We start from the raw sequence: 27,454 nt of genomic DNA on the forward strand, positions 1-27,454 counted from the left end.
GCATACTGCCATCCCTTGAAGGCATGTTGACCAACCTCAACCGGCTCGTTCCCTCTTTCATTGCCCAAGCAAATGCTCCCAAGGCGAAAGCGAGGTCCCTATCAGTCCACCTCCCTACTTATCCGCAGGCGGATCAGCCGGGGGATCAGCCGGGGGATCGGCGGGAGGGTCGGCAGGAGGGTCGGCGGGGGGGTCGTTTGCCGCAGCAGCAGAGGGCGGAGCCGAACGAGACGCATGGGACGCCGGGGGAGCCTCAGCCGAGCTCTTGGAGCTCCTTGAGCTGACTGACTTGTGCTGATAACGGCGGGTGCGGCGGGTGCGGCGACGTCTCCGGCGGCCGATCTTTCTGAGAGATATTCCGTAGCAGTAGAGGAACGCGCCCGCCCCCAGGATGAAGAGGAGGACGGCGACGCCGACCGTGATGCCGACCGTGAGGTTGGTCGTCTGCCCGCCAGATATGGAGACCTGTCTCTCGGTGACCGCGGTGTCGCGCTCGGCCACGGAGGCGGACGCCTCAAATGCCTGCAGCCATGAGGCTTCGAGCGGACGACCCTCCTTTTTGTGCCCGAGGCTCCACGGCGCTCGGCCTCCGGGTTGCAGATTGATATACATCCAATGCGAGTTGGGCAGACAGGTAATGGCTCGAAACGGGTATGAAGGATCAAGAACTTATAGAGTACAAGGGGTCACGCAGCAGGGAGGCCGGAAGCGAGCAGAAGGAAGGGTTAGAAACATGATAAAACACAGACAGACAGGACAGGTGGACCGGCGAAGCAGATGGAAAGCCGATGATGGCACATATATAACCCCGAGTCGTCCCATAGGCTGCCACGGACCATTGGTGGGAGAGGTCGACGGTTCAGCTGGCAACTCGCCTGAGCAAAAGGAGATTCCGTGATGGAATCCGAGAGGACGATACTGGGGAGGAGCGCATATGCAAAGAGCAGCACCGCTCAGCGAACGCGGATGCGGAGGGAGTGTAAGACTGTATATCTCCCCCCCCCCAGCAGGAAACGGAGCCGAGCGCATGCGGAGGGGGGGAAGAACAACGTGCTGGGTGCGATTATGCAGGATTCATGCAGCCGTCAAACCAATGAACCGGTGGCAGGCGTGGCAATGGTACCCCTCCCTCTAGCACAGGAGCGGTTCCCGCACTCGTCGGGCCGCTCGTGGCCCAAACTTTGGGTACGTTGGACCCTTTTGCCTGATGGGTGTCGTGGTTGACGAAAGGAGGGGGGGAAGGAGGGAAGATGGGGTTGACCAGTTGCGTTGAATGAGGCTTTCGTCGTTCATCGACACGGTGATGGGCTGATACTCGCCGGTTTATAGCGACGACTGCACTGGCAGGCCTGATTCGTAGATTGTCGCCTTCTTCCGCAAGCTGGGAGATCTCGCCCCTGATGGCTACCACACAGGTTCGCTTACCGGAGGTGTGGGGTGAGGAAACGGCGCAGTAGTTGAAAAGAGAAGGAGAAGGAGAAGGAGAAGAAGAAGAAGACATCGTAGATCGAAGATGGCTGGTTGGGCATCAAGGCCGTCAAGGGGGCGGGTTGCTCCCCCGGCCGCTTGAGTGAGCTCGTGATCGGATACGTCTACGCTTGTCGAAGGCTAGTCAAAGTTAGCCAAGAGGATACGGCGGGAGTTGAGGAGTTCATCGTGAAAGATGCCAGTCGGTGACGGGAGGGACGTATTGAAGAGACGATCTCGCAGAATGGGTCTTGCCAACTCATCTCTGGGGTAGCTTGGAGCATGGGAGTCGGGAGCATGGGGAGCTCAGCTTGAGGGGGCTTGGATTCTGATTGATAACTTACATAATCACGTCCATGACTCAGCAGGCCTCGATGAGCAATTCCTTCCTGTCTTCTTCTTCTTGTCCTCCTCCTTCTTCTTCTTCCTCTTCTTCCTCCCACTCATCACGTATGGCATGACATGAGAGTAGCTGATGACGATCATTACCTCTTCTCAGTTCTCAGCACTCACAGCACATGAACACTGTCTTCCCGCTGTCGGGCGCCCATCAATGAGTTGGACTTCCGGAACCGTACAGGACAGGGCGGACGGGCAGCGGCCTCTCAGCCAGTCAGCCTACACCATTGAGCCGCCGTGCAGCCTGCAGCCTGCAGACTGTTTTCTCACAGCTTATTGGGCCCTAAACTAAGCCCGAACAAAGGATATCGCGGCCAACAGTCAACCGTCGCGAGGGAGAGACGCTCGTGGCGAGTGCCATGTGTCTGTCTGGCCTTCCATGCACAATGTCTGGCAGCCGGACAAGACCTCGAAAGGTGTAAGTTGATTATTGCAGGCTCAGACCGCCACAGGTGTAGTCAAAGAGCCGGTGCTATTTTCGTGCCCGAGCCTGCAGCTCTTTGCTCTTCCCTTGCAACCCATTGTCACTCTGGGTTGGAGCCATTTTCTGCCGCTCTCGTCAGTCGCAACGTCTACGATAGGGGAAGAACTCATGAGGCTCGTGCTACCGAGCAAGCGACAGGGATTCGTCGAGGACTCGCAAGACAAAGGCATAATGATCTGCCGAATCCCTTGAGCACCCAAAACATATCCTCCCAGATAGCAAAATGATACTTTGAACTCCTTTGGCGTCTGGTGTCATGGCCAAAAACTATCGGGTCTTTGTTGAGAACCAGCTCATTTCTCCCAGTTCCAACGACGCAACCGAACGAGTAGACGATTCCCTTGCCATTGGCAGCAGAGTTCAAGATGGCCGAGTCTCCCTACGCTCTCCTCATACTCTCGCCGTCCTGTAACAAATTTGCAAGCTACATTGGCCCCATTCCACTCGAATCAACGTCTCATCTTATCCAAGAATATGTGTATCCTTCTCCAGAGGATTTACAGGTGCTGGAAGAACGATGCCTGGACGCAGCACCCCTATTCATATCTTAACCGATGCGCAAACCCTAGATACGCAGATTGTATCGCTCCAGGGGCCCTTGGCATGGTGACGGAGAACTACGACGTACCATGCCCTTCATGCACCAATGAGTTTTTCCAAACGCGCCACGCCCCGGTCCGGGTCACCGCGAACCTACACACGATAGACGAAAGCAGCCCGCGGGCCCAGGCCGCCGCCCAGGAGTACGCCAAATCGCTGGTGGAGTTCCTCACCATGGCCTTCACCCCGGCGGGCACCGTCGTCGACGACGCCGACGACCAGCGGGCGTTCCGTGTGTGTAAGATGGAAACGGCCTGCCGCTTCGACAAAGATCACTTTGACAACGGCGCCTTTTGCACCGGGGCCCATTGGACGGATCCCAAGCAGAAGGAGCTGTTCGAGGACATCCCGACCAACACGTGGCCGGAGCTGCACAACCTCGGCGCGGCCATGCGCCGGACCGTGTCCCAGGGATACCTGTTCCCGTATCGGGGCTACTGGCCCTGTCAAATGGCCGTGTACGATCCGGTTCTGGTGGCGCAAGACAACGTGCAGGTGGTGCCCGTCACGGATATGAACACCGAGAGACCTCGGAATGAAGGCGTCCCTGACGTGCGCCAACCTTCGTACGAATACTGCGTCCAGCGTCATCTCGGCCAGCCAGATATCCAAGTCCTGAAGAACGTCGTCGATCCGGCCAACTCCCAAAACACACCGGTTGCGGTCATCCCGTTTCTCAAGTCCAAGTTCGACGAGGGATTGCGGCTAGAGAAGATCTGGCAAGAGACCTTCTGCGGCGCCCTCGTCAAGTTTGGAGGCTCGGACGCTTGGGAGGACTTGTGGAGGCAATACAGCCTGGCGCCTGCAGACGGCGAACGCATGATGCGGTGCGAATTCTCCCTCATCGCCACGAAGCTGCTGTGCCAGGACTCGGGGCTGTCCCACGCGCGCGCCCGGGCCGTGGCTGACATCCTCGTGCACATATGGGAGATTAATCCCGTCCGGCGGGGCGAGCTCGTCGGCCCTGCGCTCCTCGGCCCGTTCGAGAAGCTCCTCGAGGCCGGCAGGGACATGATGCGGTTTTGGCCGTACAGCTTCACCGGGGAGATGCTGTTCAACGAGGAGACCCTGCAGTACACGCAGTACCACTTCAAGCGCAACTTGGCCCTATGGCTGCAAGACGAGCACGTCCGGCAGCGCGCCATCGACGACACGTTCGAGCCGCTGACCGCGGGGGAGGTCGACGCCCTCGCGGCCGCCGACGGCGACCCGGACGCAATCGACTGCGTGGCCTGCGGCGAGGAGATGGCCCGCCCACCGCACGCGCACGCCGCCGTACGTCTCAAGTGCGGCGCCGGCCATATGATAGGTAAAAATTGCTGGACGCGGTCCCTGCGCCGCAAGACGGGGGTTCAGATGGACGGCATCCGGTGCCACTCCTGCGCGGACAAAGTGCTGGGCCCCTGGAAGATGCCGGTGAACCTGGGAGTTGTGGATGCCTACCGCGTGACGAGGACTGACCCGTCGGATCTGCATGTGCCAGACGATATTCAACTCTAAGCAGCCGTGGTCTGGCCTGTGTGGGGCCGACAAGATTCTCAATGATAGTGTGTTACTCTGGGAATAAATGCTTGCATCTATTTCTGTTCCTCCCTTCCCCCCCTCCCCCCCCTCTCTCTCTGTGCGTATGTGTATGTCTTTGAATCTATGTGGCGTATTGCAAAGAGGTTCCGGAGTCTTGGACAGGATGAATCGGCAGATGGTGCTGATACAGACTGCATGGCGTCTTTCTATCCTTTTTCGATCATACCTTGCAACTCAGCATCGCACTCGGAAGGAGGTCCGATGCGCTGGCATGATAGATAAATCCAAGATCCAATGACATCTGTTTCTTCGTGATTACAGCAGAAGTGTTTCCAGAAATGCCACGATCCAGCCCTACTATTGCGGGCTGACTGATATCACATAGACCGCATCGCATAGATCCCGCATCGCATAGATCCCGCATCGCATAGATCCCGCATCGCATAGATCCCGCATCGCATAGATCCCGCATCGCATAGATCCCGCATCGCATAGATCCCGCATCGCATAGATCCCGCATCGCATAGATCCCGCGTCTCGTCGATAGTAAAGACGTCCTCGACACCACGTTACGACATTGCCGAAAACCCGGTTTGCCGCAGTCGCTAGCTGTCGCGGCAAAGACAAGTCCCTTTGGTTTTGAGTCGTGTCTGAATTCCAGCCCCTCTTCGAACTCGTATTCCGTTTCATCCTTTGTGGCAAGGCAGTAACTTCTCTCATTCATCAGTTGCCAACAAACTGGATTGCTGCATCTCCTTTGATTTGGAGACTTCAGGATGACTCCGGATTGGGTAACCGTGAACGCATATTTCTTGGTGTTTGCCCCTTGCTTACCCAGTTTCACAAAGGGGAGAGAATGGGGGTTAACACATAAGTCATGCCTCGCGGCGACCCTCCCAAGATGTGAGGTTTCCATCTTCGTTTCCCCCATCGATCGCCTTTTCCTCTGACGACCATTCAAATTCCATTAATCTTTTCCATCAAAAAGCTCTCGGTTGGGTCCGTTTCTCGTCGTCGGAATCTTGTTTTCCTCCAGACTGCCGGCCATGCAAATCTCTCCTCCCCGCCACCGCCGCGGCGGTGCCCCAAACCCGATCCGCATACGCCGACAATCCAACAGCCCCCTCTTCGCCGGCCGGAGCCCCGCCCCGTGGTCCCCAGCGCAACCGACCCCGCTATCTGGACGGAGCACAAACTTTCCACCGTTCCCTGTGAGCCCCGTGTCGATGACGACAGACTGCGAGAGGGAGATGTCGCCTTCGGATATGATGCCCCCGCCTCCAAGGCCGACTGAGTATCTTGCGGGATACGGATGGGCAGGGGACAGCGGTGGTAGGCGAGAGAGCGTCGAAAGTAGAACGGGGGGTGTACCGGGAACACCTTTGAGTACCCCCGTGGATGCCTCCTCGTCTGCGGGATTCGCGATGGCGATGAGGGGACGGAGAGAGGCGATGCGGGAGCTGATGGGGACGGGCGAGTGTGTCACGTCGCCAAGGTCTCCGAGATGGAGGGGTGGCGGATGGCGAAGCCTTAGGAGAATGCCGAATCTCGCGAGTAGAATCATCGGGAGCAATGGAACCTCTCATGAGACGGCTGAATTGAGTGGACTGTATGGGAGGGTCGTTGAGATTGTGGACGAGCGTGAGGGCTTGGAGCACGCGGTCTCTGACGGGAATGACCTATCCGGGAGGGTAGTCGAGATGGAAAATGAGAGCGATGAGGCCGCTGAATACAAGCCAGAGGGCCATGCCACGGCATTGAGCGTCTATCGAGAGGGGGGAGGCCATACCCAGCCGATCTCTTGGTGGAAATACCCCTGGGTTGTTCTGATGCTGGTTCTCTTTATGCTGTTTGTTCCAAGTTACAAGGATATCTTCTGAACGAGGACGGGGAGACGGCCAAATGCTCACGGATATTTGTAATACCTGTGATAGATTTCCTCGATGTCGATGGCAGCATAGAAGGGATGACAGCTTGTTGTGGGAACTAGGGGTCAATACGAAACCTAGGCGATACCAATTCAGTCAAGATACATTTACGTCATTGAGGCAGCTCGGATGGAAGGAGACAGGCGATTTGCTCCTTCCGTGACACACTTCGACCATGCCGGGGAAAGAGCCCAAGGCAACAGCATCCACAGGTTCCTTCCCAAATACAGGCTGAGTCCTTACTTATTGAACAGAAAGGCAAGAACAACCAGGAGTCAGTCGGTTCTCCTCTCAAGCTGTTTCCGAAGGGCAACCAAACTACATCGTAGCCGGCTGAACCCCAGAAACATTCATACATACATCGATGCCGCCTCGCTTCTCGGTGGCCAACACGTTAACGCCAATCAGGTCATCCAGAGCATCTCTATCTTGTATATAGCCCTTGTTCGCCGCCTTACATAGACATCATGACAGACCCTCACACCCGTCAATACTCCCACATCGGAGGCAACCCTACCGAGCTTCTCGATCGCCTCGCCGTCTCGGAGCTCTGCAAGGGCTGGCCTGTTTACCGGGACGCCGGCGAATGGGCCAACTACCGCTCCCTCTTCACCGACAATGCCCATGTCTAGACGAGTACGTCGATTGCCCGTTTGGATCATTGCAACAAGCCTTCAAGACCTGTCGACTGACACTGACACATACAGCCTGGAGTGGCGCCCAGCTCATTGACGACTTCATCCGCATCTCAGTCAAGGGCAAGAAGATAGGCGACTTCATCATGCACCGCGAGTGCGGCACCCTCGTCGAGCTGAACCGCGCGGCCAATCGTGCTGTCGGGAAGATGAAGGCGACCATCACACAGCGATTCAAGCACCGCGACGGCTTCGAATACGACGTCGACTGCGACTGCCGCTTCATCTTCTTCTGCAAGAAAGAAAAGGTCGATGATGACGTCCAAGACAGTTACGGATACGGACATGGACATCGAGACTGGAGAGCGGCATTTGTCAAGCTCGTCTACGAGAAAGACAAGGTCGTGCCCGTGGATGGGACATCTGCGCCCGCCTTCGCCGACGAGGTGCTGGCAAGGTACCCAACGGGCTACAAATACCTCGGCGCCGCGCAGAGTACTCTGGGATACGATATTGATGCCAAGCTCGTCACGGGGCAGGACTTAGAGTCGTGCGATAAGATGTATCGGAGTATAGAAAGCTGGTTGGCAGGAGAGCAGGGGGCAGTTGGTCTGTTCGGCTGAAGCATTGTTCGCAGCTACTAGGATACGCAAGTGGAATGACTTCTGATACCTAAATACAGTAATCACTCCTCCATCTGTGACACTGCGTATTGTGTTTTTGGTATCTAACAAATATGGCGAGGCCGAAATGCTGTCCTAGTATGTATATGCTCCAGAAGATGTGTGTTCGTATGCATGTGAGGGAGATGCCAGCGCAAGAACGAAGGCCAACTCGATTGGGGTTGGGCCGGTATTGGTACATAACGGGTATTGGTAACGAGTATTTATAAATGCAAACGCAATGTGCATAGCTAATGCTTGAAACAAGAGACTACTCAACTCCCGCACGAGGCCCGGTGAGAGACATGGTCGAGTCAGCCACTGTTTCGACTCGGTCGGTGTTTGTATCGGGGGCCCCGTCACATTGCCTCTGACGCAGCTTTTGGAGTGTGGAACGCCCAGTGAGTCGTGGGAAATCGATGGCGTTCATAGGCCGCCCCCCCCTTCCCGTCTGAGCCCTCGTCCTCGCGTGCTGGACCGTCTTCGCTCGTAAATGGAACCTCGATCTCTGGGGATCACTACGCAATAGTAGTAGGGTTTGTGCGGCTACAAGTGCCGATGGATGCGACGTTGAATGGTTGAGAGCACATCTACGAATAGATGATGGATGGGAAAGATGAGATGGCACGCCAATGCAGCGTCCGTTCCCCCCTGCGTCAGCCAGTGCGCAGGGTCGTCCAATAAGCGGGGGTGCAGGTGCATGCATTGGCTACTCTGTACTCCGTTCTGAAGTGTATGTAAGGGCGAGAGGAGTCTTCAGGCACTCTTGGCTCCCCTTCCAGCACAAGTGGAGGCAGCCCCAGCGGAACGGCTTACGACGTGGTAACGTACAGTACATATACGATGCACGCTACTACCGTAATTCAATAGCTTTGCAAGCTTTCAAGCTTGAATTTCAGCTCCGGAAAACAAACTTGGACAGGCGTGGCAAGGGTAGGGTGCAGTGCAGTGGATACCTTAGGCATTATAGAGCAATGTGCGAATACCTTGGTACCTTGCCTACGCACTAGGCACACCAGGCGAGGAAGGAGGCATCCATCTGTCCCTGGGAGCATCACGTGATACGCTACACCCGCTCCCAGCTGGCATCGTGGCTGTGAGGAAGACATCCACCCCATCCCACCCCACCCCCCGTCCGAGGTCCCACTCTAAACCCACGCCCTGGCCTCTCCTTAATTTCGTAACGTGCCAGTACGACCGTCATTGTTTTCCTTCATCCCCTTCCCCGTCCGTCCCTCCCTCTTGGTGCATCACCAGTACGTACACTACTGCGCAGGTACTGTAAGGTACGCTGCACATCTCTGGCATCCGCAGCCGATAATAAAGTCATCTTTGTCCCACTCCCCGTCACCTGTTGACCTCTTCCTGTTCATTCCTTCAACCTTCCCAGTCATTCTTTTTTTGGGTCAACGACTTGCAACAACACCAACTCAATACACTCTTTATTCCCCATTGTGTCAGTCACAGCTAAACAGTCTCTGGACAATTTCTTCCAAACGGTCTTTCTCTGCCCGACCATTTAACCCAAACTTTGCTCCTGGGACCTGTTTTTTCATTCGTCGATCCGAACGAAGATACCCGACGCCACGATACCACCCGCTCGAACGTCAAGGTAAACAGGAAAAACACAAAAAACCACACATCAAATCCACCATCAACATGAAGGCCTCTATTTCCATCGCCGCCCTCACGGCCCTCGCTGCCACCGCCGAGGCCCAGAACTGGTTGGGTTTCAACTCGGGTGCCACCAAGGATGACCGCTCCGCCAAGTTCAAGGCCGACTTCGAGGCCGAGTTCAAGACGGCCCAGAATCTTGTCGGCGCCCCCGGCACGTTCAATGCCGTCCGCCTCTACACCAACATCCAGGCCTACTCCACCGATGACCCCATCCAGGCCTTTGAGGCCGCCATCGAGACCCAGACTCACATCCTGCTCGGCGTCTGGGCCTCGGGCACCGACAACATCGACAAGGAGATCAGCGCCCTGAAGAAGGCCGTTACCCAGTACGGCACCAAGCTGACAGACCTCATCATCGGCGCCTCCATCGGCTCCGAGGACCTGTACCGCAACTCGGTCACCGGCGTCATCAACAAGTCGGGTGTCGGCGCCGACCCCGAGACCATTGTCGGCTTCATCAACGACTTCAAGACGGCCTTCAAGGACACCCCTCTGTCCAAGGTTTCCATCGGCCACGTTGACACCTGGGACGTTTGGGGAAACGCCACCAACAAGCCCGTCCTCGACGCCATCGACTGGATCGGCGTTGACGAGTACCCTTACTACGAGAACGGCAAGGGCAACGACATCAAGAACGCCGGAAGCCTCTTCGACAAGGCCTACGCTGCCACCGTCGCTACCGCCGGCGGCAAGGCCGTCTGGGTTACGGAGACCGGCTGGCCCGTCACTGGCGAACCCTGGGACCAGGCTATCCCCAGCCCGGAGAACGCCAAGACGTACTGGGACGAGGTCGGCTGCCGCAAGCTCTTCAACAAGGTCCCCACCTTCTGGTACAACCTCCGTGACTCTAACCCCGACAACTCGATGAAGTTCGCCATCACCAAGGACCTGTCCACCACCCCGCTGTTCAACCTCACCTGCCCTACCACCTTCAACACCCCCACCGGCACCTCATCCGCGTCCGTCTCTGGCACTGCCGCCATTAAGCCCAGCTCCAGCTCCGGCGCCAGCTCCGGCGGCAGCAGCAACGACACCGTCTCCACCGGCACTCCTACCCCTGGTGGCGGCTCGGGCTCTGGCTCTAGCTCTGGCTCCGGCTCATCTGGTTCCGGCTCCGGCACCGGCAGCACGCCCAGCAGCACGCCCAGCACCGTCGCTAGCTCCGCCTCCGGCCTCCAGCTCCTCACCACCGGTACCCTGGCCGCCGTCATTGGCGCTTTCGCTCTCCTCTACTAAGAGATGATCATCGCAGGAGGGGGGCTGAGAGCTTTTGATTAAAATTCTAGCGCATTGGCAAGGTGTCTTTTGATTCTCACACTATGGACATATGTGGTTTTATTTCTTTTATTCCCGGTATCGTAGTCATGGATAGATCGAGCATAGACTGAAGAAGAAAATGAGACGATTATACCATATACCCCCTTGAATTTAAAATCGTTATAAACAAAAGAAGAGGGGGAAAAAATTGGAAACTGCTCTGCATGTCTCAAACTCCGATATTTTGATGCTCTCTTCACCTCGGGTGAGAATGACTTGGCAGGTCTCACACCGAGCGCGTCATCTTGATTCCCCCGAAGGCCCGAGGGTGTTGTTTTCCCTTTCCGGGGCCTGACTCGTCGGTGAGCACCGTCGCGGGCCGCGTCCATGAACCTTGCCTTGGCGTCGCACTCTCGGGGTCACGCCACACCACACCCAACCAAGCCTCTTCCCACCCAGAAAGCCCGGAAATGAGCTGGCGTTGATCGTTTCTTCTCCCCCCTACCGCTCCGAGAGGTGGGGCGCACTAGGACTGGCCAGGCGGCTTCTTCCCCCCCTTCCTTGGTTCGTATTGCCTGGCTCGTCCGGGGGGCCTGGGTGCCACATATCCAGGCGCAGCGGGCAACCTAAATTTAGAGGGGTTTGAACTGAACTCGTGATTCTTTTGGTAGCCGCGAATGGTGGGATTGAATGACGGGGGCGGGAGAACACGCGCAATCAGCCATGTACACTACGTAAGGAAATGTCTCTCTTTCAGCGACACGTCACCGGGCCAGTGTCCCAGGCACGCAGCGAATCACGCCCCGGCGGTGCCTGGGCGCTAAACCGGCAACACATGGTTAACCATGGGAACGGGAGAGGGAGCCGAGCCCAGCAAAGCCTGGGCGAGAGGCGGAAGGGAGGGAGGGTAAAAACTTGGCATAGCCTTGGAGGGAGGGGGGTCGATTGGTTCTGGCTGATATAGCGAATCAAAACACGACGAGAGAAGAGAGAGGCGTGGGGGAATGAGCCGGCTTGGTTGATTGCACAATAAACTTGGCTCTCCGTCTCTTTCTCGCTTGTGAGAAGAGCAAGGTTATTGACGGGTTTTCTGCTCTTTATTTCTTTTGTTGTTGATTGCGCGGCGTTCCTGGTTTCTTCTCTCACCCCCCCTCCCCCCTCCCCCCTTCCCCATTCCCCTGGCGGTGATCATTGAGCAACATTGCATCTAGACCTTTGGGTAAGGTGGGCTGATGAAAAATCTAAATAGTCAATCTTCTTTCTTCTCGTTCCTCCGCCGGGGCGGGGAGAGGGGGGGGAGATGGTATTTCTTCTTATTTTTTGGCAACTCTGCATCTCGGTAGCGGAATGACGTTCTCTTCGGACCCCGGCCAGATCTCCAGGTACAAAATTACTCCGTCCTGAGCACTAGTAGTAAGATCAGAGGGTGCCCGTCCCCTTGTAAACAGAGTTTGGGGCTCTCTCCTTCGCCAAGCCTTCAACCCGCTGTCTCCCCCCCTTGTTAGCGCCGCTCTCTGTTGCCGCAACCGGCGGCCGTTCGGTCTGTCTCAGCCGCCGACGTTATCCTCGACGTTGCTTCGAGAAACGGGGGGGAGGCGTTGGAAACAAAACGAACAAAGGATCGAATCGAAACTTAAAAGGTTCCTAGTGGTTGGGTTATACGTCTACGACAGCCTTCTGGGGGTGCTTGCTGAACAGGGTATTGGTTTTACCCTGCGCCCGGAGCACGACTGCCCACGCGTCGGCGTATTCCACTCTCTTGTTGGTGTCAAAAGTCCTTTTGAGAGTCCCATAGTTCGCGTGACTGGAGGGGCAAAGTGTGTTGACCGTCGTTTCTCGGATAAGGTTTGACCAAATCGCGCGATAATGGTGCTCAAATCGTGGGCCGTGGGTATCCGGCCCATCGAGGACGCCTGACGCAAACGTCAAGTATTCCACCTGAAATTTTGGTCGGCTTGTCGTCGAAGAGGGTCTGCCATTTGGCCTTGAGGGCGATTGCCGCCTGGGTCCTGGCGGTGGCTGTGTCGGTGCTTGCCATGTTGCGTTTTAGACTAATATCCACGGCATCGTCCATCAACGGCAGCAGCCGGGTTCGGGTTCCCAGCATCGCCAGGCACTCGGGCTCAGGGTTCCGTCCTCGGCGAAAGAAACTTGCCAAGCTAGACGTTTGGATCTGAAGTTGTATGCCGGGACTGACAGCCTCAAGCTATGAGATGTGGATTCAAGTTATGTCATGAGCAATGCGTTTGCACGTCACTTGCATTCTCATTCAGAGATGAAACATGGACCTCTACGTTTTCATATCGAGCCTTGCCGTTTGACGTTTCAGGCTCTCCTCATGATCTTCATTCTCTCAAAAAGCTAAGGAGCCGTCTGTAGACAAAGATGTAGTTCAAGATTCAGTGGCCGGGCTTATGTCTCATCCATGATTTCTACAAGTTGGGCTGTGTTGATAGTAGAGACATAAGTAGTCAGGAGATGCACCCAAGGGCAAGGGAATGGCGGGCTTCTTCCGTCAGCACGAAAGCATCAAACAATCGTGAAAGTTTCCCCAAAATTAAGTATAGTATAGATCTTGACTGCTCAGAGATGGCTTCGTCGAGAATGATACCAAACAAGGTTTCGCCATACATCTGTAGTCTCCAAGACGGCGGGCCTGCTTAAAACCCACTTGTCGATGCCGGTGGGTCCCTTTTTATTTCTATGACCAGTAGCCCTAAGCTAGCCCACGCCACGCTACTCCCAAGAACATGAGGGTCTCAACCGCGGCTCTGCAACATCCACAACTGATCCCGACGATCTCATCCAAGGATCACGTCACGGAAGGGTGGCCGAGTTGGTTATGGCGCCAGGTTAAGGTCAGCTTAACATCTGTTTCCTGGTGGGGCAACCCGCGCGAGTTCGAGTCTCGTCCCTTTCAATTTTTGCAGTTCTTACGCCCCTGTCTCGCAGTATATTATATCAATCGTGCCGCTCTCCCGTCGCTCGTAACTTGCATGTTTTCTAATGAAGGTATAAGTGTCCCTACGCGGTTGAGCGTTCAGGCAAGGGCCTTAGATTGAACAAGTCTACAACAGAACGCCTTCATAACAAGAACTTTGAGATCAGACCGCAACTTGAGACTGAGCTTTGTGCAAAAGGATCTGGGTACAAGAATCAAGACAAAGGAAACACACAGAGACAAACGCGGAGAGCGACAGACACACAAAAGACTGAAATATTTTTCGAGTGTTCTTAGCTGAGCTTTCCCCCGGGATCTTTCTACAGCTTGCGACCAAACTCTTACCAGCTTTATCGAGGGAGAAGAACTTAACATGTTGCCGTATCTCAACGATATCAACGTGGACCTCATGCAATTCCATGCCGTTATGAAACCTCGAGCGGCACTGGCATTGATCGAACCCGAAGTTCAAAAGAGATTGATGATGACGAGACGAGAACAGGAGGGAAATCTTCAGATAGCAAAACCATCGCATAGAAACGAACCAATAGTATGGAAACCACCCAACAGAACAGGAGACGGGATTTCACCAACCGGAGGTCTTCCGACAGCAGAATCGTCTCGCAGCGATCGTATCAGCACCATGGCCAACCGAAAGGGTTCCAACATATCTGTTGAAGCAACTGGCAGCCATGACGTACCTATCGAGATTGATCCCACTTCGGAGACTCCAGGGTCTACCAGGTAGGATGTCCTCTACAAGATTATAGGGGAGGGAGCAACTTACCTTCTGGAACCCTCATGGACCACAAGCGCACCTGATGGCTTCCGCATCGAGGGTAACTCACCAATCGCTGATGAAGCCGAACATCTCCGTCAACGACCGTGACTGGATTTTGTCGTCTACAGATATTATTCGCTGGAAAGCAATGCAAAGAAGACGCAAATGAAAGACGACGAAAATGCCGCGTTGCCCGCTCTAGTCCCAGTCGTAGAAACCATTCATCTGCTTTCGGAGAGAATGATCAGCGCACTGAAGGCGTTCCTCAACCGCCAGCCAAGTTTCGAAATGCACTTCCCAAACTGGTCGTACAAGGAACCGATCAAGTCTCACTTCCAGTTCTGGTACTGCTTCCGTCTAGAAATTGCCTCGATGGGCTGTCCGAGCTCCACAGGAATCAGATGCGCCATCTTACGAATTCGATTGAGAAGAACTACGAAAAGCTTTACGCCGAAGCTGAGAGACTGTTTAAGGGTGGCTTTGTTTCGAGTTCGACAATGCCTCTCTTATTTCTCCCGTAGAGGTTGTGGTGTCCAATGTTGGTAACACCACGCAGGGCTACATTGCCCAAACATCAATCAACAAAGAAGCCGTGACTTGCAGGGCCGTTTCTGATACCGCATTAGACCACGGAGCCTCAACAAAACTGGAGAATCCGAGTGGGAAAAGAGGGAGATGCACCATTTTCGAGAGATGGTGTCTTCAAGTATGGCCGTATGCCTTCGATGGTGATTTCTACCGTCAAAGCTCTAACCTATACATGGACCTCGATACCAGCGGTCAAAAAAAAACATCAAAATAGCAGAACTGACACACCTACCTTTGCGGGTTATGAGTGTTGATGTTCGCACAAAGCTCACTCGCCGCGGGGAATTGGCGAGGGCATGTCGTCACAGGAACCTTGTATCGCACCATGCAGAAGAAAACGGTTTCTTCAAGGTGAAGCGCACATATCTATATTCAGATGAGGAAGCAATTCTAACAGTATCATAGAAAGACGAAAGGTGCACGATAGGTTTCAGTACCTGAAAACAGCTGCAATACTACCAGTCGTCCAAGTCGAAGGCAACGCATGAGTCGTTTCATGCATCTGCTCGAAATAAGATAAATAAAGCAGTGATACCTCCTCAATCCTCAGAAACCATGGTTTGTCCCCATGCGACGATGGGATATAATCTACAACGGAACAAATGGGGCCAGTGGCTATACTTGGTTTCCAGAATTGACAGCACGAGACTGACCTCCCCATAAAGAAGATGTTGAGGTTGATTTGGTGCAAAACGTGTCCTGGAACAAGCAGACATTCAAAAATTTGGTGATGAACGAGGAAGGAAAAGAGCTCATCTACGCCCTCGTCACTGATAGCACCGGATCCAAGCAAAGTGCGGGTTCCCTTCGAGGCGAAAGTAGCAGGCTGACGATCCTGCTTCACGGCGGTCCTGGGACCGGGAAACTTACACAGCCGAGAGCATCGCGGAACAAGTACAGACGCCACTAATCCGTGTCAACTGCAACAAAATCAGCAACAAGCCACTGCGACTGCAGCGTCAGCTCGAGTCGGCTTGCTACCTAGGGATGACATGGGGCTGCGTGGTCTTACTAGACGAGGCCGACGATTTCCTCGAGCAACGAACTGCTGCCTTCTTGCGTGTGCTGAAAAACCATGTGGGCATTGTGAATATCACCACAAGCCGAGTCGGCAACTTCGAGGAAGCGTTCACGTGAATCCAGCTGCGCTTTCACCACGAGACGCTCGACATCTCGCAACGCCGCAGAACATGGGTCAATCTTCTTGATCTTAGCCACCGGGACCTACCGAAGCAGAACAACAACAAAGCTCAGCCTGCCGCTGGTCACAACAAACGTAAGGTTGTTGAAACGAAAGGCATCGATCTCGACAGCATTAAACGCCATGTTCACGAGCTCGCCGAGGAAGAGATGAACGGGCACCAGATCCGCAACGCCATCACGGCGGCTGTACAAATAGCGAGGTACAAAGACGAGAGGATGACGTACAGACACTTGGGGCGCGTCATCAAGTCTCCCCAAAGGTTCCATAAGTCCCTCGGAAAGGCCCGGGGTGACGGTGCGGATGAGCGGTTGTCGTGCACGCGATAGGGTGAGCTTTAATTAGAAGACTGGCAATGTATGGGAAACTGATAGCGTCCAAGAGAGAATATACAATTAAGCATTAAGTTTATGTACACTTGTTTCTGTCGACCAAAAGGGTGGGCTCTTCATGTGCTATATTATGCGGGCCTGTAGTAATATATGCTATGAATGAAATTGGGAATCAAGATGGGCTTATGCCGGGCACCCACTGGCAGGGAAGTTGCAGCTCCCCCCTTTACCGCCGCCGGTCACTTGAGTGTTCCGAAAGGTAATGTCAGAGCAGCTGCCGTCACCGCAAAGGATGTAGTAGTTATAGGCGTCGCCAGTGGTGGTGCCGGTCACGTCGATGAACTTGATGGCGGAGATCTTGACACCGTTGGTGGGCTCGCCGGTGGGGCCCCCGTTGAGGTAGTCCTGCTGGATATCAATGCCGTAGGTGTCGATGCCGGTAAGGGTGATGTTCTTGTAGACGACGTTGCTGACCTCGCCGGTGGTGCCAGAGTTAGTCTTGATGCGACAGCCATTGGAGCTATTGACGATGTAAGAGTTGGCGAAAGTGACGCGGTCGACAGTGTTGTTGCTCTTGCCACCGATGGAACCGATGCTTAGGCCGTGGCCTCCGTAGCAGTAGATGTTGTTGACGGCGATGCCGGTCCCGCTGGTGACGGCGACGCAGTCGTCCTGATTGTGGACCTTGATGTTCTCCAGCAGGACGTTGTCGCTGGAGCTGATACCGAAGCCGTCAGTGTTGTGAGCGGCAGCGAGGCCGCCGCTCTTGGCGTTGGGTGCGTCGCCAGCCGAGTTGTCCAACACGATGCCCGAGACGACTAGGCCCTGGTTCCCGGGCATATAAAAACAGTGAACGGGCCAGTTCTTAATGTTCAGGTTGGTGACCCTGGCGTTGACAGTATTCTTGACGACAACGAAATGGTTTGGCCTAGTTCTGCAGGTCAGCTCCAATCGCATGAAGTGCGGTTTGTTTGTTTGCTTTTTTGTTTCGTTTTTCTGTTCCTAATGGAGAGTTTTTGCTTACTTCTCGCCTCCGCCGTTGGATCCCAGACCATCCCAGTAGGCTGCGCCATTGCCCTCGATCACATGCCCCGGGGCGCCGGTGACAGTAATGCCAGTTCCCGAGATCGTGATGGGGTCGAAGTCCTTGCGAACTGTGGTGGCAAAGGTCTATGCGACAAGTCAAGTCAGTACACCGTCGCGAGACCCGCGTTCGGGAGGGAATCGGAGGGACGTACGGTCGTGCCGGCAAACGTGACAGTGGCTCCCTTCTGGAGGTTTTGGAGGTCGATGGCGCCGTTCTCTGGCGCAGCAATGTTTAGGAGCGTGATTCTGGTGCAGGCCGCGACCGCATTGGCGATTCCGGCATATTCAGTAACAGTACAGCCAGCCTGGAAAACGACGTGGGTCAATCTAAATGCCGTTCTGGACAGACGCGATTGGGCGCTATTGAACGAGCGATCTTACGTCGGAGAATGGAGCTGCGGCAACCAGAATGGCGGACAGCACAGCTGTAACAGCAGGGGCAGAAAGCTTGCCCATCATGGCGCGGGGAACAAAGGGCCACGCACAACAAGAGGGCGGGCGACGTTAATAGACCAAACCCTGTATCGGGTCGTGTTGAGAACCGGCGACGGACAAGGACAAACGCTAGGCAAGGTGCCCAGCGAAAGTATTATATGCCCTCCAGATCAATTGCGCCGCAACTCCGCAGATAGAGTTTCAATTCAACGATTGGAGGATCTTTAGAGAGACCCTCTTCCGTCCGAACGAATGACCAAAGCCCTTTGGGAACAAGTCGCATTAGCAACTCGAGTGGGTGGATATGCCCATCTCGCTAGATGGCATCCCTCAGGGATCAACGGACAGAACTCCCTACCAGCCTACCTAGTCAAGGCGTCATAACTATATAAAAAAGCTTTGTTGCTTATGCTGGGCACCCGCACACTTTAATCCGAATTCAATATCGGCCAGGCTACGATAAGTAATTGGCTGGGAGGAGAAACGTACCTGATGGTTGAGAAAACAGCCTTGTACTGAGCTTGATCTATTTGTATGATGGTATTTGTCTAATAAGTGTCGAACTGTTTGTTGGTACGCTGCTAGAGGAGTTTAGCTCCTGTTGTACCCACCGACCAATTTCTCAGGGGTGAGGGGGGGGGGGGGGGGGGGCGCATACGCATTAAGTTAGTAACCAGACACGGATACGGAGTATGATTCCACCAATCCACAGTCAACATGAGTCCTGTTTCAAATGGCGGGACTCGCCGCCTACATGGTATAGCCGATTGGGCGTAATCAAGAGTTTCGACCCCGCATCGTGTTTGGAAGGGTTCGGGACGTTCTGCGTCAATTCTTTGTCGCTGACTGGCTAGAAAGGCCATTGACTTTCCACGCCGCACATGCGCATCAGCTCAGCTCAGCTTCGTCCGGACATGGTCTTCTTTCTGAGACTCTTGTCACCACGCTTTATTTGCATCAAAACTTGGATGATCTACCGGTAGTATATTAGCTAATTATCAGGCCAGCCACCAAATCTTCAGCGGACAAGTAGATGACACCATCTCTGCGCATACCGTGCACTCGTCACAGGAAGGTTCTGAATCATGTTCGAAGCGCAAGGAAGCATCTCAGCTGGCGGAGTCCAATCTCGCTGCCTGCAAAGCGTTTCATCCTAGGGAATAACCGCGGAGGTCATGCTACGTTGCTTCGAAGATGGATACGAACATTGGAACTAGTTGTGACTTTGAATCAAAATTGCGAACCGAACACCGCAGCGTAATGGGCATAACGACGCCAAAGTGGACGGATTCTTAGGCGTGCAAAACACCAGGTAGGTAAAGATGCTCAGAATTGCGAGACAAATTTGCCAGGATCGATACAGGCAAGCAAGGCCATGGTGGCCAAAATCGAGTTTTCAGTTCAAGTGTCAGAGGTCAGCTGGTCCGAGTGATGAAGTCAACGATAGGGCCACTTAACGGAGGGTAGGTATGGTGTTGTAACAGCATTCAAATCTAGCCCCTTAACTATTGCCAGCTGGAAGGGTTTTATCCCTTATAGGCTGACTAATAGGGGCCCACCAGCTCTAACCCGTGACCTCTGCCAGGCATGACATCAAGCCATGGGTACAGGTTCCGCAAATGTTTATTTCGATGCGAAAGAAGCTTATACAGCGTAGGTTATTAATTAAATACTGCATAATACTCAATGTACTTTATTTTTGGAACCTCTTTTGAAGTGTGTCACATAAACAACACCGTTAATTCCGGGCAGTAATTAACGCCTTATATTATATACACCCTACAACAGCAACCCCCCCCTAGATTACAGAGATCCTATCTGTGTAGTCTGACTGCCTACATGATTACTAGGTTAACAGGGAAGCCCTTAGGCCCCCTAGGTCATACTCCCTAGGGTAAATACTTATTACAACCCTTCTATAGTTACTATCTAACTTATCTAGTAGGGGTTTCTTATAACCTGTCTATAGCCTACGTAGGATTTAAACCTATCCCATCGGGCGCGAACGGACCTTACTAACCCCGGTGAGGGGTAGAAGCAAATCAGGCCACAGCAATTAACGCCAAAAGCCAATAGTTTTAGAGTACTTCTATTTATATAGCGTTTTGCCTATACCAAAGGTACCAACAATCTCTACCTTTACATAAGGGTATATTATAATCTAAGCAACCTTGCTAGGTTTTTTATTGCTAGTTATTACTAGCCTGTTGCTATGTACTACACTAGGAGCAAGGTAAAGCCTTTCCTTGTGACCCTTGCTAGTGGTCTAATAATAGAAGATTAGTCTTCTGTTTATAGGACTATTACTAAGGGTATAAAACCTAGTAACCTTTTACTAATACTCTAAACTATTAAATAAGCTAGTAGAAAAGCAGTTACTACTATTAATATTAGTTTATAACTTTTAGCTACTTTAGGTCTCCTCTTAGCTAGAGATAAAAGGTATTAATAATAATAACTTTAAGTAGAAAGGTCTAGGTAATAGCTTACTAGGATCCTTAATATATATAGTAATTAAAGGAGTACAATACCCTTATTTAGTCACTTATATTTACCTTATTTATATTATAGTTATAGTTGTCTATTAGCTAAGGGACTAGAAGGTCCTTCTAGGCATCTAGGCTAAAGACCTCTTAGGTAGTCCACTTAGCTGCTGTCTTACTAGCTAGCTAGTAGCACTACTAGATTACATAGTCTACTTAGCTGCCTTTATATACTATTAAAAGGAAAAGCACAAAGGTATTATCCTTCTAGGTAATTTAGTTAACCTATAAGAAAGTAAACTAGTTAGTATAAGTATTTATATATTAATCTAGTTTAAAGATATATACTAGCCTATTAGCAGTAAAAATAAAGTATATTTAGCCTTATAGGATCCCTTGGCCTTCTGTACTTTTCTTAGTAATAAGTATAGTATTAATACTACTGTTTTTTTAGTATATACTAAAGGCTCTAACTTACTAGCTCTAGAGGGCCTAGAAGAGCTAAACTAAGGCAAAGAGGTTATCTAGAAATATATAATATATTACTGCTAGTAGTAGGGCAAGAAAGGCTATAACTACCTGCTGCGTTAGCGTAAGCCAGGCTACCTAGTCTACTAGTTAGCCAGCCAGGTGTAGAGCTTCAGGAAGAAGCCTATATAGGCCTTCTCTATGTATATACCAAAGCCACCAGAGGGAGTACCTAGATTAAGCAAGGACCTATACCTTAAAGCCAGTTAGGATTAGCTTCATTAAGATAGTTATTATTTCTTAGCTCTAGCCTATAAACCAGACCATTACCTTGTTAACAATAAGATTAAAGCTAGCTATATAGAGGGGGTCTCTAGCTACCTAGATATAGACTAACTATTAGTTAACTTTCTAATATACATCTAGTATTTTACCCTTCTTTTACTAGCTCTAAGTTATAAACTTAAAAAGGTTAAATATCTAAAGCTAAGCATAAAGTTACTAAAAGTAGTCCTAGGTTATAAAGCATATAAATAGGTATAATAGGTCTTTACTATACTATTAAGTTAACTAGTATCTTAAGATTTAAGATTCAAGGTATATACTTATATAAATTAAAACACTAAAGAAGAGATAAATCTTATTAGTAGAAGTATCTCTCTATTAATACACATGTAACCTTTGTTAATAGGGGCCAGCCTTAGATAATAGTGTAGTATTTATCTAATTAACCTACTATTAGATTAACTATAAGGGTATATAATAGAGGAAGAGGTTAATAGGTGTATTAAAGCCAGAAAGCCTATAGACCTTAGGCTGCCAGTCTAGCACTTCAAAAGGGATAAAGGAGCCCAGAGGGCCCAGGTCTACTAGAGGCTCGTTAGGCCGGATTATTGCGTTATCACACTGCTCCAGGCAGCAGTTATCTAGGCAGGCAACGGCAAGGTCCTCTGGCAGCACCTCCACGTGGATAGTGCTGTAAATAAAGGTATTAGAGTTAGACATCGTGGATTTTAATGAGGATGTTGGTAATAATGTTGAAATTAGTGGTGGTTGCTAATAAAATAGCATTCTAAAACAAGGTATTGTCATGTATCTCCGAAAGTGAGGGGTAAAAGTGGAGGGGGATCCACAATAGGTTAGTGAGGTCCGTTCGCGCCCGATGGGATAGGGTCTGTAACGCTTTGACGCTAAAGCTACAGTTATATTACTAAGACATAATAGTTGTAGACAACTAGGCTTATAAGTGTTGTAAAAACAACGCTATTAATTACGGGTAGTAATTAACGCCTTATATTGTATGCGCCCCATTATGACAAAATGTCTTACAAGCATTCAAGAGCTAGACCGTGCCTTATATGCATTTGTTCGTCTTGATTCGTTCGCCTGAGTATGATGTACTGAGTTAACCTTGACTGGACATCCGATAGTATTTCTGACCCGGAAAATCGGTACGGAATTCTGATGCTCATGTGCTGTGTCTTCCGAATCTCAGTAAAGTCTAAGTATATGAGCCTAGAACTGCTACAGATACACATGCGTCTTGAAGGGAGTCATAGATTTACGATCTATATAAGGTGTTTCTCCCAGAATGATGATTCGTTCAGCTCATATTCCTGAAATAAATCTTCCAACCAGCATGATATCGTTATGTAGGATAGGAAGATATTATACATGCGTTAGCATACATGTATCTAGGCCTATAAGTCAGCCGGTTTGATAGGCTTTCATATTGCAGCAATAATAAGGTCTATCATAAAGGCTTGGGCATATTACCTACAGTTATGGTGCTAGTTGCCATGTGCTAGTTCCTAGACATGTTCATTGCTGACAGAAGTCTTCGGAACTGCACAGCACAGATATTCCAGAAGCTATCAACGAACCATACAATAAATGATGTCAAGGATTAGTTTAATCAAGGAAATTCCTTGCGATTGGAATAACTCACCCTGGGATACAGGAATCAATTCGCCCTCATCAATGTTCTCTGATTTTGTGTGCGAATCATTCCGGATAAGAGGATGAATGATAGTGATGAGGGGAAATACAACAGAATATTACTCAATTTCAATGCCAACTTTTCCTTGATGCTTTCCTGACTCCAAGTACTCATAAGCATCCTTGAGCTGCTCTAGCTTGAACACCTTGGAGTCAATGATGGGACGGAGCTTGTCCGGACGATCATCAGTAGCCTTACACATTTCCTCCATTTGCATGCGACTACCAGCCCAGACCCCTCGAACCGTGACAAGGCTCAGCCAGGAGTCCAAGAACGTCGGCACCTTCTGACCTTTTGCTTCACCGCCAGCATAGCCAGTGGTTACGATAGTACCATCAAGCTTCACGCTCGCGAGGCTTTGACTCAATGTTGTTTCGCCCGCGATCTCAACGACAAGATCCACGCCAGACCCTCCTGTCAGCCTTTTCGCTTCCAGTCCCCAGTCGACTGTGTCGCGGTAATTGATGATGTGATCGACGCCAAGCTCCTCGAGGATCTTCGCCTTCTCTACAGAACTCGTGGTGGAGATGACCCTCGCCCCGGCGGCCTTGGCAAACTGAATCGCGAAGATGCTGACCCCGCCGGTGCCCTGTGTAAGAACCCATTGGCCTGGCGAGACTCGTTTCCCGGCCAATCCAAAAAGAGCGTTCCATGCAGTTACACCGGCGCAAGTTAGCGAAGCAGCTTCGACGAAGGTCAATGCTTCAGGCATCGGCACAAGTCCTTGCTCGCTGAAGGCGCCGACGGTGCGGAAAGTGCCATCGATGCTGCCGCCAAGTCCACATTTCGTAATATCGTCGGTTACAGGTCCTCCAAGATATTCGGGGCTAAGGACAGTGATGACCTTGTCGCCCGGCTTGAATCGGGTAACATCTTTCCCAACGGCCAAGACTGTGCCGGCGCCGTCGGATCCGGGCACGACATTGGACTTGACGTCCCAAGGGTATTTCCCACTAGGGATGACAATATCACGGAACTACAGATGTTAGTCTGGCGCCTTTTGGATTAATAAATACTCACATTCAAGGTGGCTCCCTGCACTGATCGAGGTTAGCTTGAGGGGATTTCCAATAGATGAGCAGGTGGACTAACATCTCACCAGAACTTGACTGTCGCCAAATTCAGGCAATGTCTGTTCCGAGAACCTGAGGGATTGAAAGCCGTCTTGGCCAACAACATTCCACTGCTTGATAGCGCTGGGTATTGGCGAAGCCATGGCGAACTTTCAAAGGTCGTCTCAATCGATGTTTGATCACCGCAACGCTCGGCTGTGGCTAAAACGGTAGGTAGAGCATTCTGGTTGATGTATTTGTACTCATTAAGAATGGTGTAGACATTTGATCCGCGGCGATTGCTAAGGTAAGAAGGGTTGCCATTGTATGGGCAACACATCGTGTGCTCGGTAAGCACGAGCATAAGTGACCGCCGTGGCTCCGATGATTACGTCCGCAACCATCAGCCATCACGTTATGCTGCTTCATGCCTCCAAAACTGCACGACAAAGCAGAAAATTGTAATCAATAAGCTTGGGATTTAGGCGGTTATGGCTCTATGATACACTTTCTGCGTTCAAAACGATGCTAATTCTCGTTCCAAACATATCGTGACTCTGCTGGGGTTATAATATGCCCCAGCACGCCCCCAATTGGCTTCTCGATAACGTGACTGCAACCATCAAGCGATATCGTGATCTCCAACACTAAGGCCCTGTTCTTGAATATTCGCAAGTACTATTGACTCGGCATTATTGAAGTCATTGATGTATGGCACTTTTCTCCGTCGGAACAGCTTTACGATAAGCCCAGTAAACTCTGCGCTTGGCTGATAGGATAGTAGAGCCCCAAATCCTCAACTTGTGGCCTTTACTTCCAGCACTCCTCTTGTAGTAGGTTCTTGCCTACTTCATTGCCTTCTAAATGTAACGCGTCAGTCTTGAACATTTTACCAAGTTCTCCGGGCCCAAGCTCTGGACCCAAGGTTTTGGCTTCCAGAACAAAAGATGAATTCCATGTCGACATTTTGAACGACCCCTGACAGGCCTTTGCTTCCAGGACCTAAGGAATGCGCCGGAAGAATATCCCCATCAATTCATCAATCCCAATAAGCTTCAAATGATCCGCGATAACTTATTCCAAGTCATACATCCCCAGAACACCATGTGTCGAGGGATATGTCCTACTGGTGCTGTCATTCAGGGCACGCAGATGGCCTCTTCGCTGATACAGGCCATAACGCTCAGAACACCTGCCGAGCTGCTGTCTCAGGCCACTTTTAAGACACGGTGTTGGCGATTAAACTCGACGCCACCTCTGCTGGTCTTACGCGACTGAACGTCGCTGTGCTCATGGCGTAAGCAACATTAGTAATATATGTCAGAGGGGTTATAGTACCAAGTAGAGGAGTCTATAAATAGCGTAGTTAGGGGTTAATTATAACTATTTTCTGATCTACCTTCTCTTAATTCTCCTGTTCCTATAAACTCTACTTTTGTGTAACCCTTAGATAATAGTTTTCCTAGTTGTAGCCTTATAGCTAGTAGTCCCCTAGTACCCCCTACCTCTAGCACCTAACATAATCTTCCCCCCTTAAGGTCTTGTCCTTAGGACCTTAAGTAGTGCTTTAGTAGGGCCCCTAGGGCTTTACTACTAGCTAGTATTTTAAAGATATCTAGGAATACCTCTAGGCTTAGTAGGTTACTAGGTAAATAGCTATCTTCTTAGCTAGCTAATTATTTTTAACTTTACTTTTATAGCTATTATAGTTTAACTAAGCTAAGACTATTATTTTCCTAAGGTTATAGTTATTTTTAGCTAGGTTATAAGCCTTTATTATTTAACTAGCTTTACTAAAGGTTACTTACTTTATAATAAAGACACCTTATTTACTTATAATACTTTTATTACCTTTTTATCCTTTTAACTATAATACTCTCTTAAGTACTATATACTTTTAGTAGGCCTTTATTATATAGTTATCTTTTTTATTACTTTTATTTTTTTATAGCCTAAGCCTTAAGTTATATTACTTTTATAATAAAGAAAAGCCTTTATTTTACCTCTTAGTAGACTACACTAGTAACCCCCTAGGTCTTATTTTTTTTTTCTTTTTTTACTGTTTTTTTTTTATTTTATAGGCTTAAGATACTATTATAACTTACTTTATTATTTTTACTTAGCCTAATTAAATAACTTTTTTAGCTTTACTTTTTTTTTAATTTTTTTACTTTTAATTTCTTTTTTTTTTTTTTTTAATAGCTTTACTTTATTATTATTTTTTTATTTTTTTTATTTTACTACTACTACTACTATTACTACTACTACCTAGTAATAATAGTAATAATAATAGTACTAGTATTAGTACTAGCTTTTTTACTACTACTATATTTTTTTTATTTTTACTAATACTTTTATTAATAATACTACTACTACTACTATTAGCTTTACTACTACTAGTTTTACTAACTAAGGTAGTTTTATTAGCCCTCTAGTGCCTTTTTTTACTTTACTTACCTCTTACTACCTTTATACTTATATTAAAAAAATAAGCTTATTTATAATATACTTTATAACTACTATATTTACTAGATAATTAACTAGTGTTCTAGTATATTAGGTACTTATACTACTACTTTTCTTTACTATATAAAGACTACCTATATACCTCTTTTTATACCTAGTGCCTCTCTAATATTTTCTCTTTAGTGCTTTAGCTAATATATCTTAGCTACTAGTAATAAGTATACTTATTATACTACTATATATAGTAAGCTTTATATTTTAGTATATTTACTTTTACTTTTATTATCCTTATAACTTTTAGTAGCTATTAACCTTTTAAATAGGCTACTTATACTACTACTATAGCTAGTATTAAGCTATACTACCTCTTTAAGGCTATAAACTATTTTACTAAGCCTACTTATATTTACTATAGTATTACTATATATTTACTTCCTTTAGTGTCCTTTTAGTAACCTTTTATACTAACGTTAGCTTAAGACAAGATTAATAAGGCCTAGGTTATAGCTAAGAAAGTACTTTAGCGCTAAGTTAACTTAGCTAAGGCCTCTAATACTAAGTATAAAGCTAAGGCTAAAGAAAAAGAGTAGCTTTTTTACTAGTGCTATATTATAGCCTTTAAGACTACTACTAACTTTTTTTACTACTAGGTTAAGCTAGCTAAGTCTATACTTTATACTACTAAGGTTACTACTATAGCCTTTAAGGCCTAGACTATTACCTTCTAGGAGTAGACTACTACTATTATAGCCTAGACTACCCTTTTTTTAAAGTAGTCCTAGACCTACTCCTAAGTTATAAGTGTTTTTCTCTTAATATTTACCTAGTGCCTCTTTAGTACCTTTTATACTAGTTATTAACTTTTCTTAGTATATTAGTAAGCTTAAATCTAAGGCTAATAAAAATAAAGGTAGTACTTTTATATCCTTTATATTTTTTACTTATAATAATAATAATAATAATAATAAAAATATTAGTAATAGTAATTT

At 49.8% G+C, this 27,454-nt stretch overlaps 8 protein-coding genes and 1 non-coding gene across 9 annotated transcripts; 6 read left to right on the forward strand and 3 right to left on the reverse strand.

Moving 5' to 3' along the window:
* Nucleotides 1–114: 114 nt before the first annotated feature.
* Nucleotides 115–612, reverse strand: LY79DRAFT_666848 (uncharacterized protein; the record flags this gene model as incomplete). The annotated part of the gene is made up of 1 exon (XM_060563288.1): nucleotides 115–612. One exon carries the CDS (start codon nucleotides 610–612, stop codon nucleotides 115–117), a length of 498 nt encoding a protein of 165 aa, XP_060417911.1.
* A 2,212-nt stretch (nucleotides 613–2,824) lies between these two features.
* Nucleotides 2,825–4,450, forward strand: LY79DRAFT_587567 (uncharacterized protein; the record flags this gene model as incomplete). Its single annotated transcript, XM_060560789.1, has 1 exon — nucleotides 2,825–4,450. The coding sequence occupies one exon, from the start codon at nucleotides 2,825–2,827 to the stop codon at nucleotides 4,448–4,450; it is 1,626 nt and encodes a 541-aa protein (XP_060417912.1).
* Nucleotides 4,451–5,206: 756 nt separating this feature from the next.
* Nucleotides 5,207–6,458, forward strand: LY79DRAFT_542157 (uncharacterized protein). The gene has a single exon (XM_060556980.1). It carries the CDS (start codon nucleotides 5,521–5,523, stop codon nucleotides 6,352–6,354), a length of 834 nt encoding a protein of 277 aa, XP_060417913.1. The 5' UTR covers nucleotides 5,207–5,520; the 3' UTR covers nucleotides 6,355–6,458.
* Nucleotides 6,459–6,512: 54 nt separating this feature from the next.
* LY79DRAFT_697234 (catabolic 3-dehydroquinase) lies at nucleotides 6,513–7,660 on the forward strand (the record flags this gene model as incomplete). Its single annotated transcript, XM_060564846.1, has 2 exons — nucleotides 6,513–6,968; nucleotides 7,082–7,660. Exons 1-2 carry the CDS (start codon nucleotides 6,870–6,872, stop codon nucleotides 7,658–7,660), a joined length of 678 nt encoding a protein of 225 aa, XP_060417914.1. The 5' UTR covers nucleotides 6,513–6,869.
* Nucleotides 7,661–8,925: 1,265 nt separating this feature from the next.
* LY79DRAFT_542159 (glycoside hydrolase superfamily) lies at nucleotides 8,926–10,816 on the forward strand. The gene has a single exon (XM_060556981.1). It carries the CDS (start codon nucleotides 9,359–9,361, stop codon nucleotides 10,610–10,612), a length of 1,254 nt encoding a protein of 417 aa, XP_060417915.1. The 5' UTR covers nucleotides 8,926–9,358; the 3' UTR covers nucleotides 10,613–10,816.
* Nucleotides 10,817–13,454: 2,638 nt separating this feature from the next.
* On the forward strand, nucleotides 13,455–13,553 carry LY79DRAFT_t51. Its single transcript has one exon. It is a non-coding gene; the product is annotated as a tRNA-Leu (tRNA).
* A 713-nt stretch (nucleotides 13,554–14,266) lies between these two features.
* LY79DRAFT_587571 (uncharacterized protein) lies at nucleotides 14,267–16,473 on the forward strand (the record flags this gene model as incomplete). Its single annotated transcript, XM_060560790.1, has 6 exons — nucleotides 14,267–14,318; nucleotides 15,609–15,791; nucleotides 15,818–15,901; nucleotides 15,959–16,050; nucleotides 16,087–16,219; nucleotides 16,241–16,473. The coding sequence occupies 6 exons, from the start codon at nucleotides 14,267–14,269 to the stop codon at nucleotides 16,471–16,473; spliced, it is 777 nt and encodes a 258-aa protein (XP_060417916.1).
* A 49-nt stretch (nucleotides 16,474–16,522) lies between these two features.
* LY79DRAFT_542166 (family 28 glycosyl hydrolase) lies at nucleotides 16,523–18,510 on the reverse strand. The gene is made up of 5 exons (XM_060556982.1): nucleotides 18,364–18,510; nucleotides 17,944–18,261; nucleotides 17,715–17,867; nucleotides 17,501–17,646; nucleotides 16,523–17,404 (listed from the first exon to the last, which is right to left on the reverse strand). Exons 2-5 carry the CDS (start codon nucleotides 18,019–18,021, stop codon nucleotides 16,660–16,662), a joined length of 1,122 nt encoding a protein of 373 aa, XP_060417917.1. The 5' UTR covers nucleotides 18,022–18,261; nucleotides 18,364–18,510; the 3' UTR covers nucleotides 16,523–16,659.
* Nucleotides 18,511–22,897: 4,387 nt separating this feature from the next.
* Nucleotides 22,898–24,349, reverse strand: LY79DRAFT_600410 (zinc-binding dehydrogenase). The gene is made up of 3 exons (XM_060561831.1): nucleotides 24,040–24,349; nucleotides 23,968–23,987; nucleotides 22,898–23,923 (listed from the first exon to the last, which is right to left on the reverse strand). The coding sequence occupies exons 1-3, from the start codon at nucleotides 24,161–24,163 to the stop codon at nucleotides 23,006–23,008; spliced, it is 1,062 nt and encodes a 353-aa protein (XP_060417918.1). The 5' UTR covers nucleotides 24,164–24,349; the 3' UTR covers nucleotides 22,898–23,005.
* Nucleotides 24,350–27,454: the final 3,105 nt, after the last annotated feature.

This window comes from Colletotrichum navitas, assembly GCF_030913465.1.
Source record: "Colletotrichum navitas strain CBS 125086 chromosome Unknown LY79scaffold_9, whole genome shotgun sequence".
Lineage (NCBI taxonomy): Eukaryota > Fungi > Ascomycota > Sordariomycetes > Glomerellales > Glomerellaceae > Colletotrichum > Colletotrichum navitas.

Coding starts and splice junctions, on each gene's coding strand:
- LY79DRAFT_542157 (XM_060556980.1), top strand. CDS start 5,521: ATGCAAATCTCTCCTCCCCGCCACCGCCGCGGCGGTGCCCCAAACCCG.
- LY79DRAFT_542159 (XM_060556981.1), top strand. CDS start 9,359: ATGAAGGCCTCTATTTCCATCGCCGCCCTCACGGCCCTCGCTGCCACC.
- LY79DRAFT_542166 (XM_060556982.1), bottom strand. CDS start 18,021: ATGATGGGCAAGCTTTCTGCCCCTGCTGTTACAGCTGTGCTGTCCGCC. Junction 17,647..17,714: donor TCACGTTTGCCGGCACGACC/GTACGTCCCTCC, acceptor CTTGTCGCATAG/ACCTTTGCCACCACAGTTCG. Junction 17,405..17,500: donor TCCAACGGCGGAGGCGAGAA/GTAAGCAAAAAC, acceptor CTGCAGAACTAG/GCCAAACCATTTCGTTGTCG.
- LY79DRAFT_600410 (XM_060561831.1), bottom strand. CDS start 24,163: ATGGCTTCGCCAATACCCAGCGCTATCAAGCAGTGGAATGTTGTTGGC. Junction 23,988..24,039: donor CAGTCAAGTTCTGGTGAGAT/GTTAGTCCACCT, acceptor AACCTCGATCAG/TGCAGGGAGCCACCTTGAAT. Junction 23,924..23,967: donor TGCAGGGAGCCACCTTGAAT/GTGAGTATTTAT, acceptor TAACATCTGTAG/TTCCGTGATATTGTCATCCC.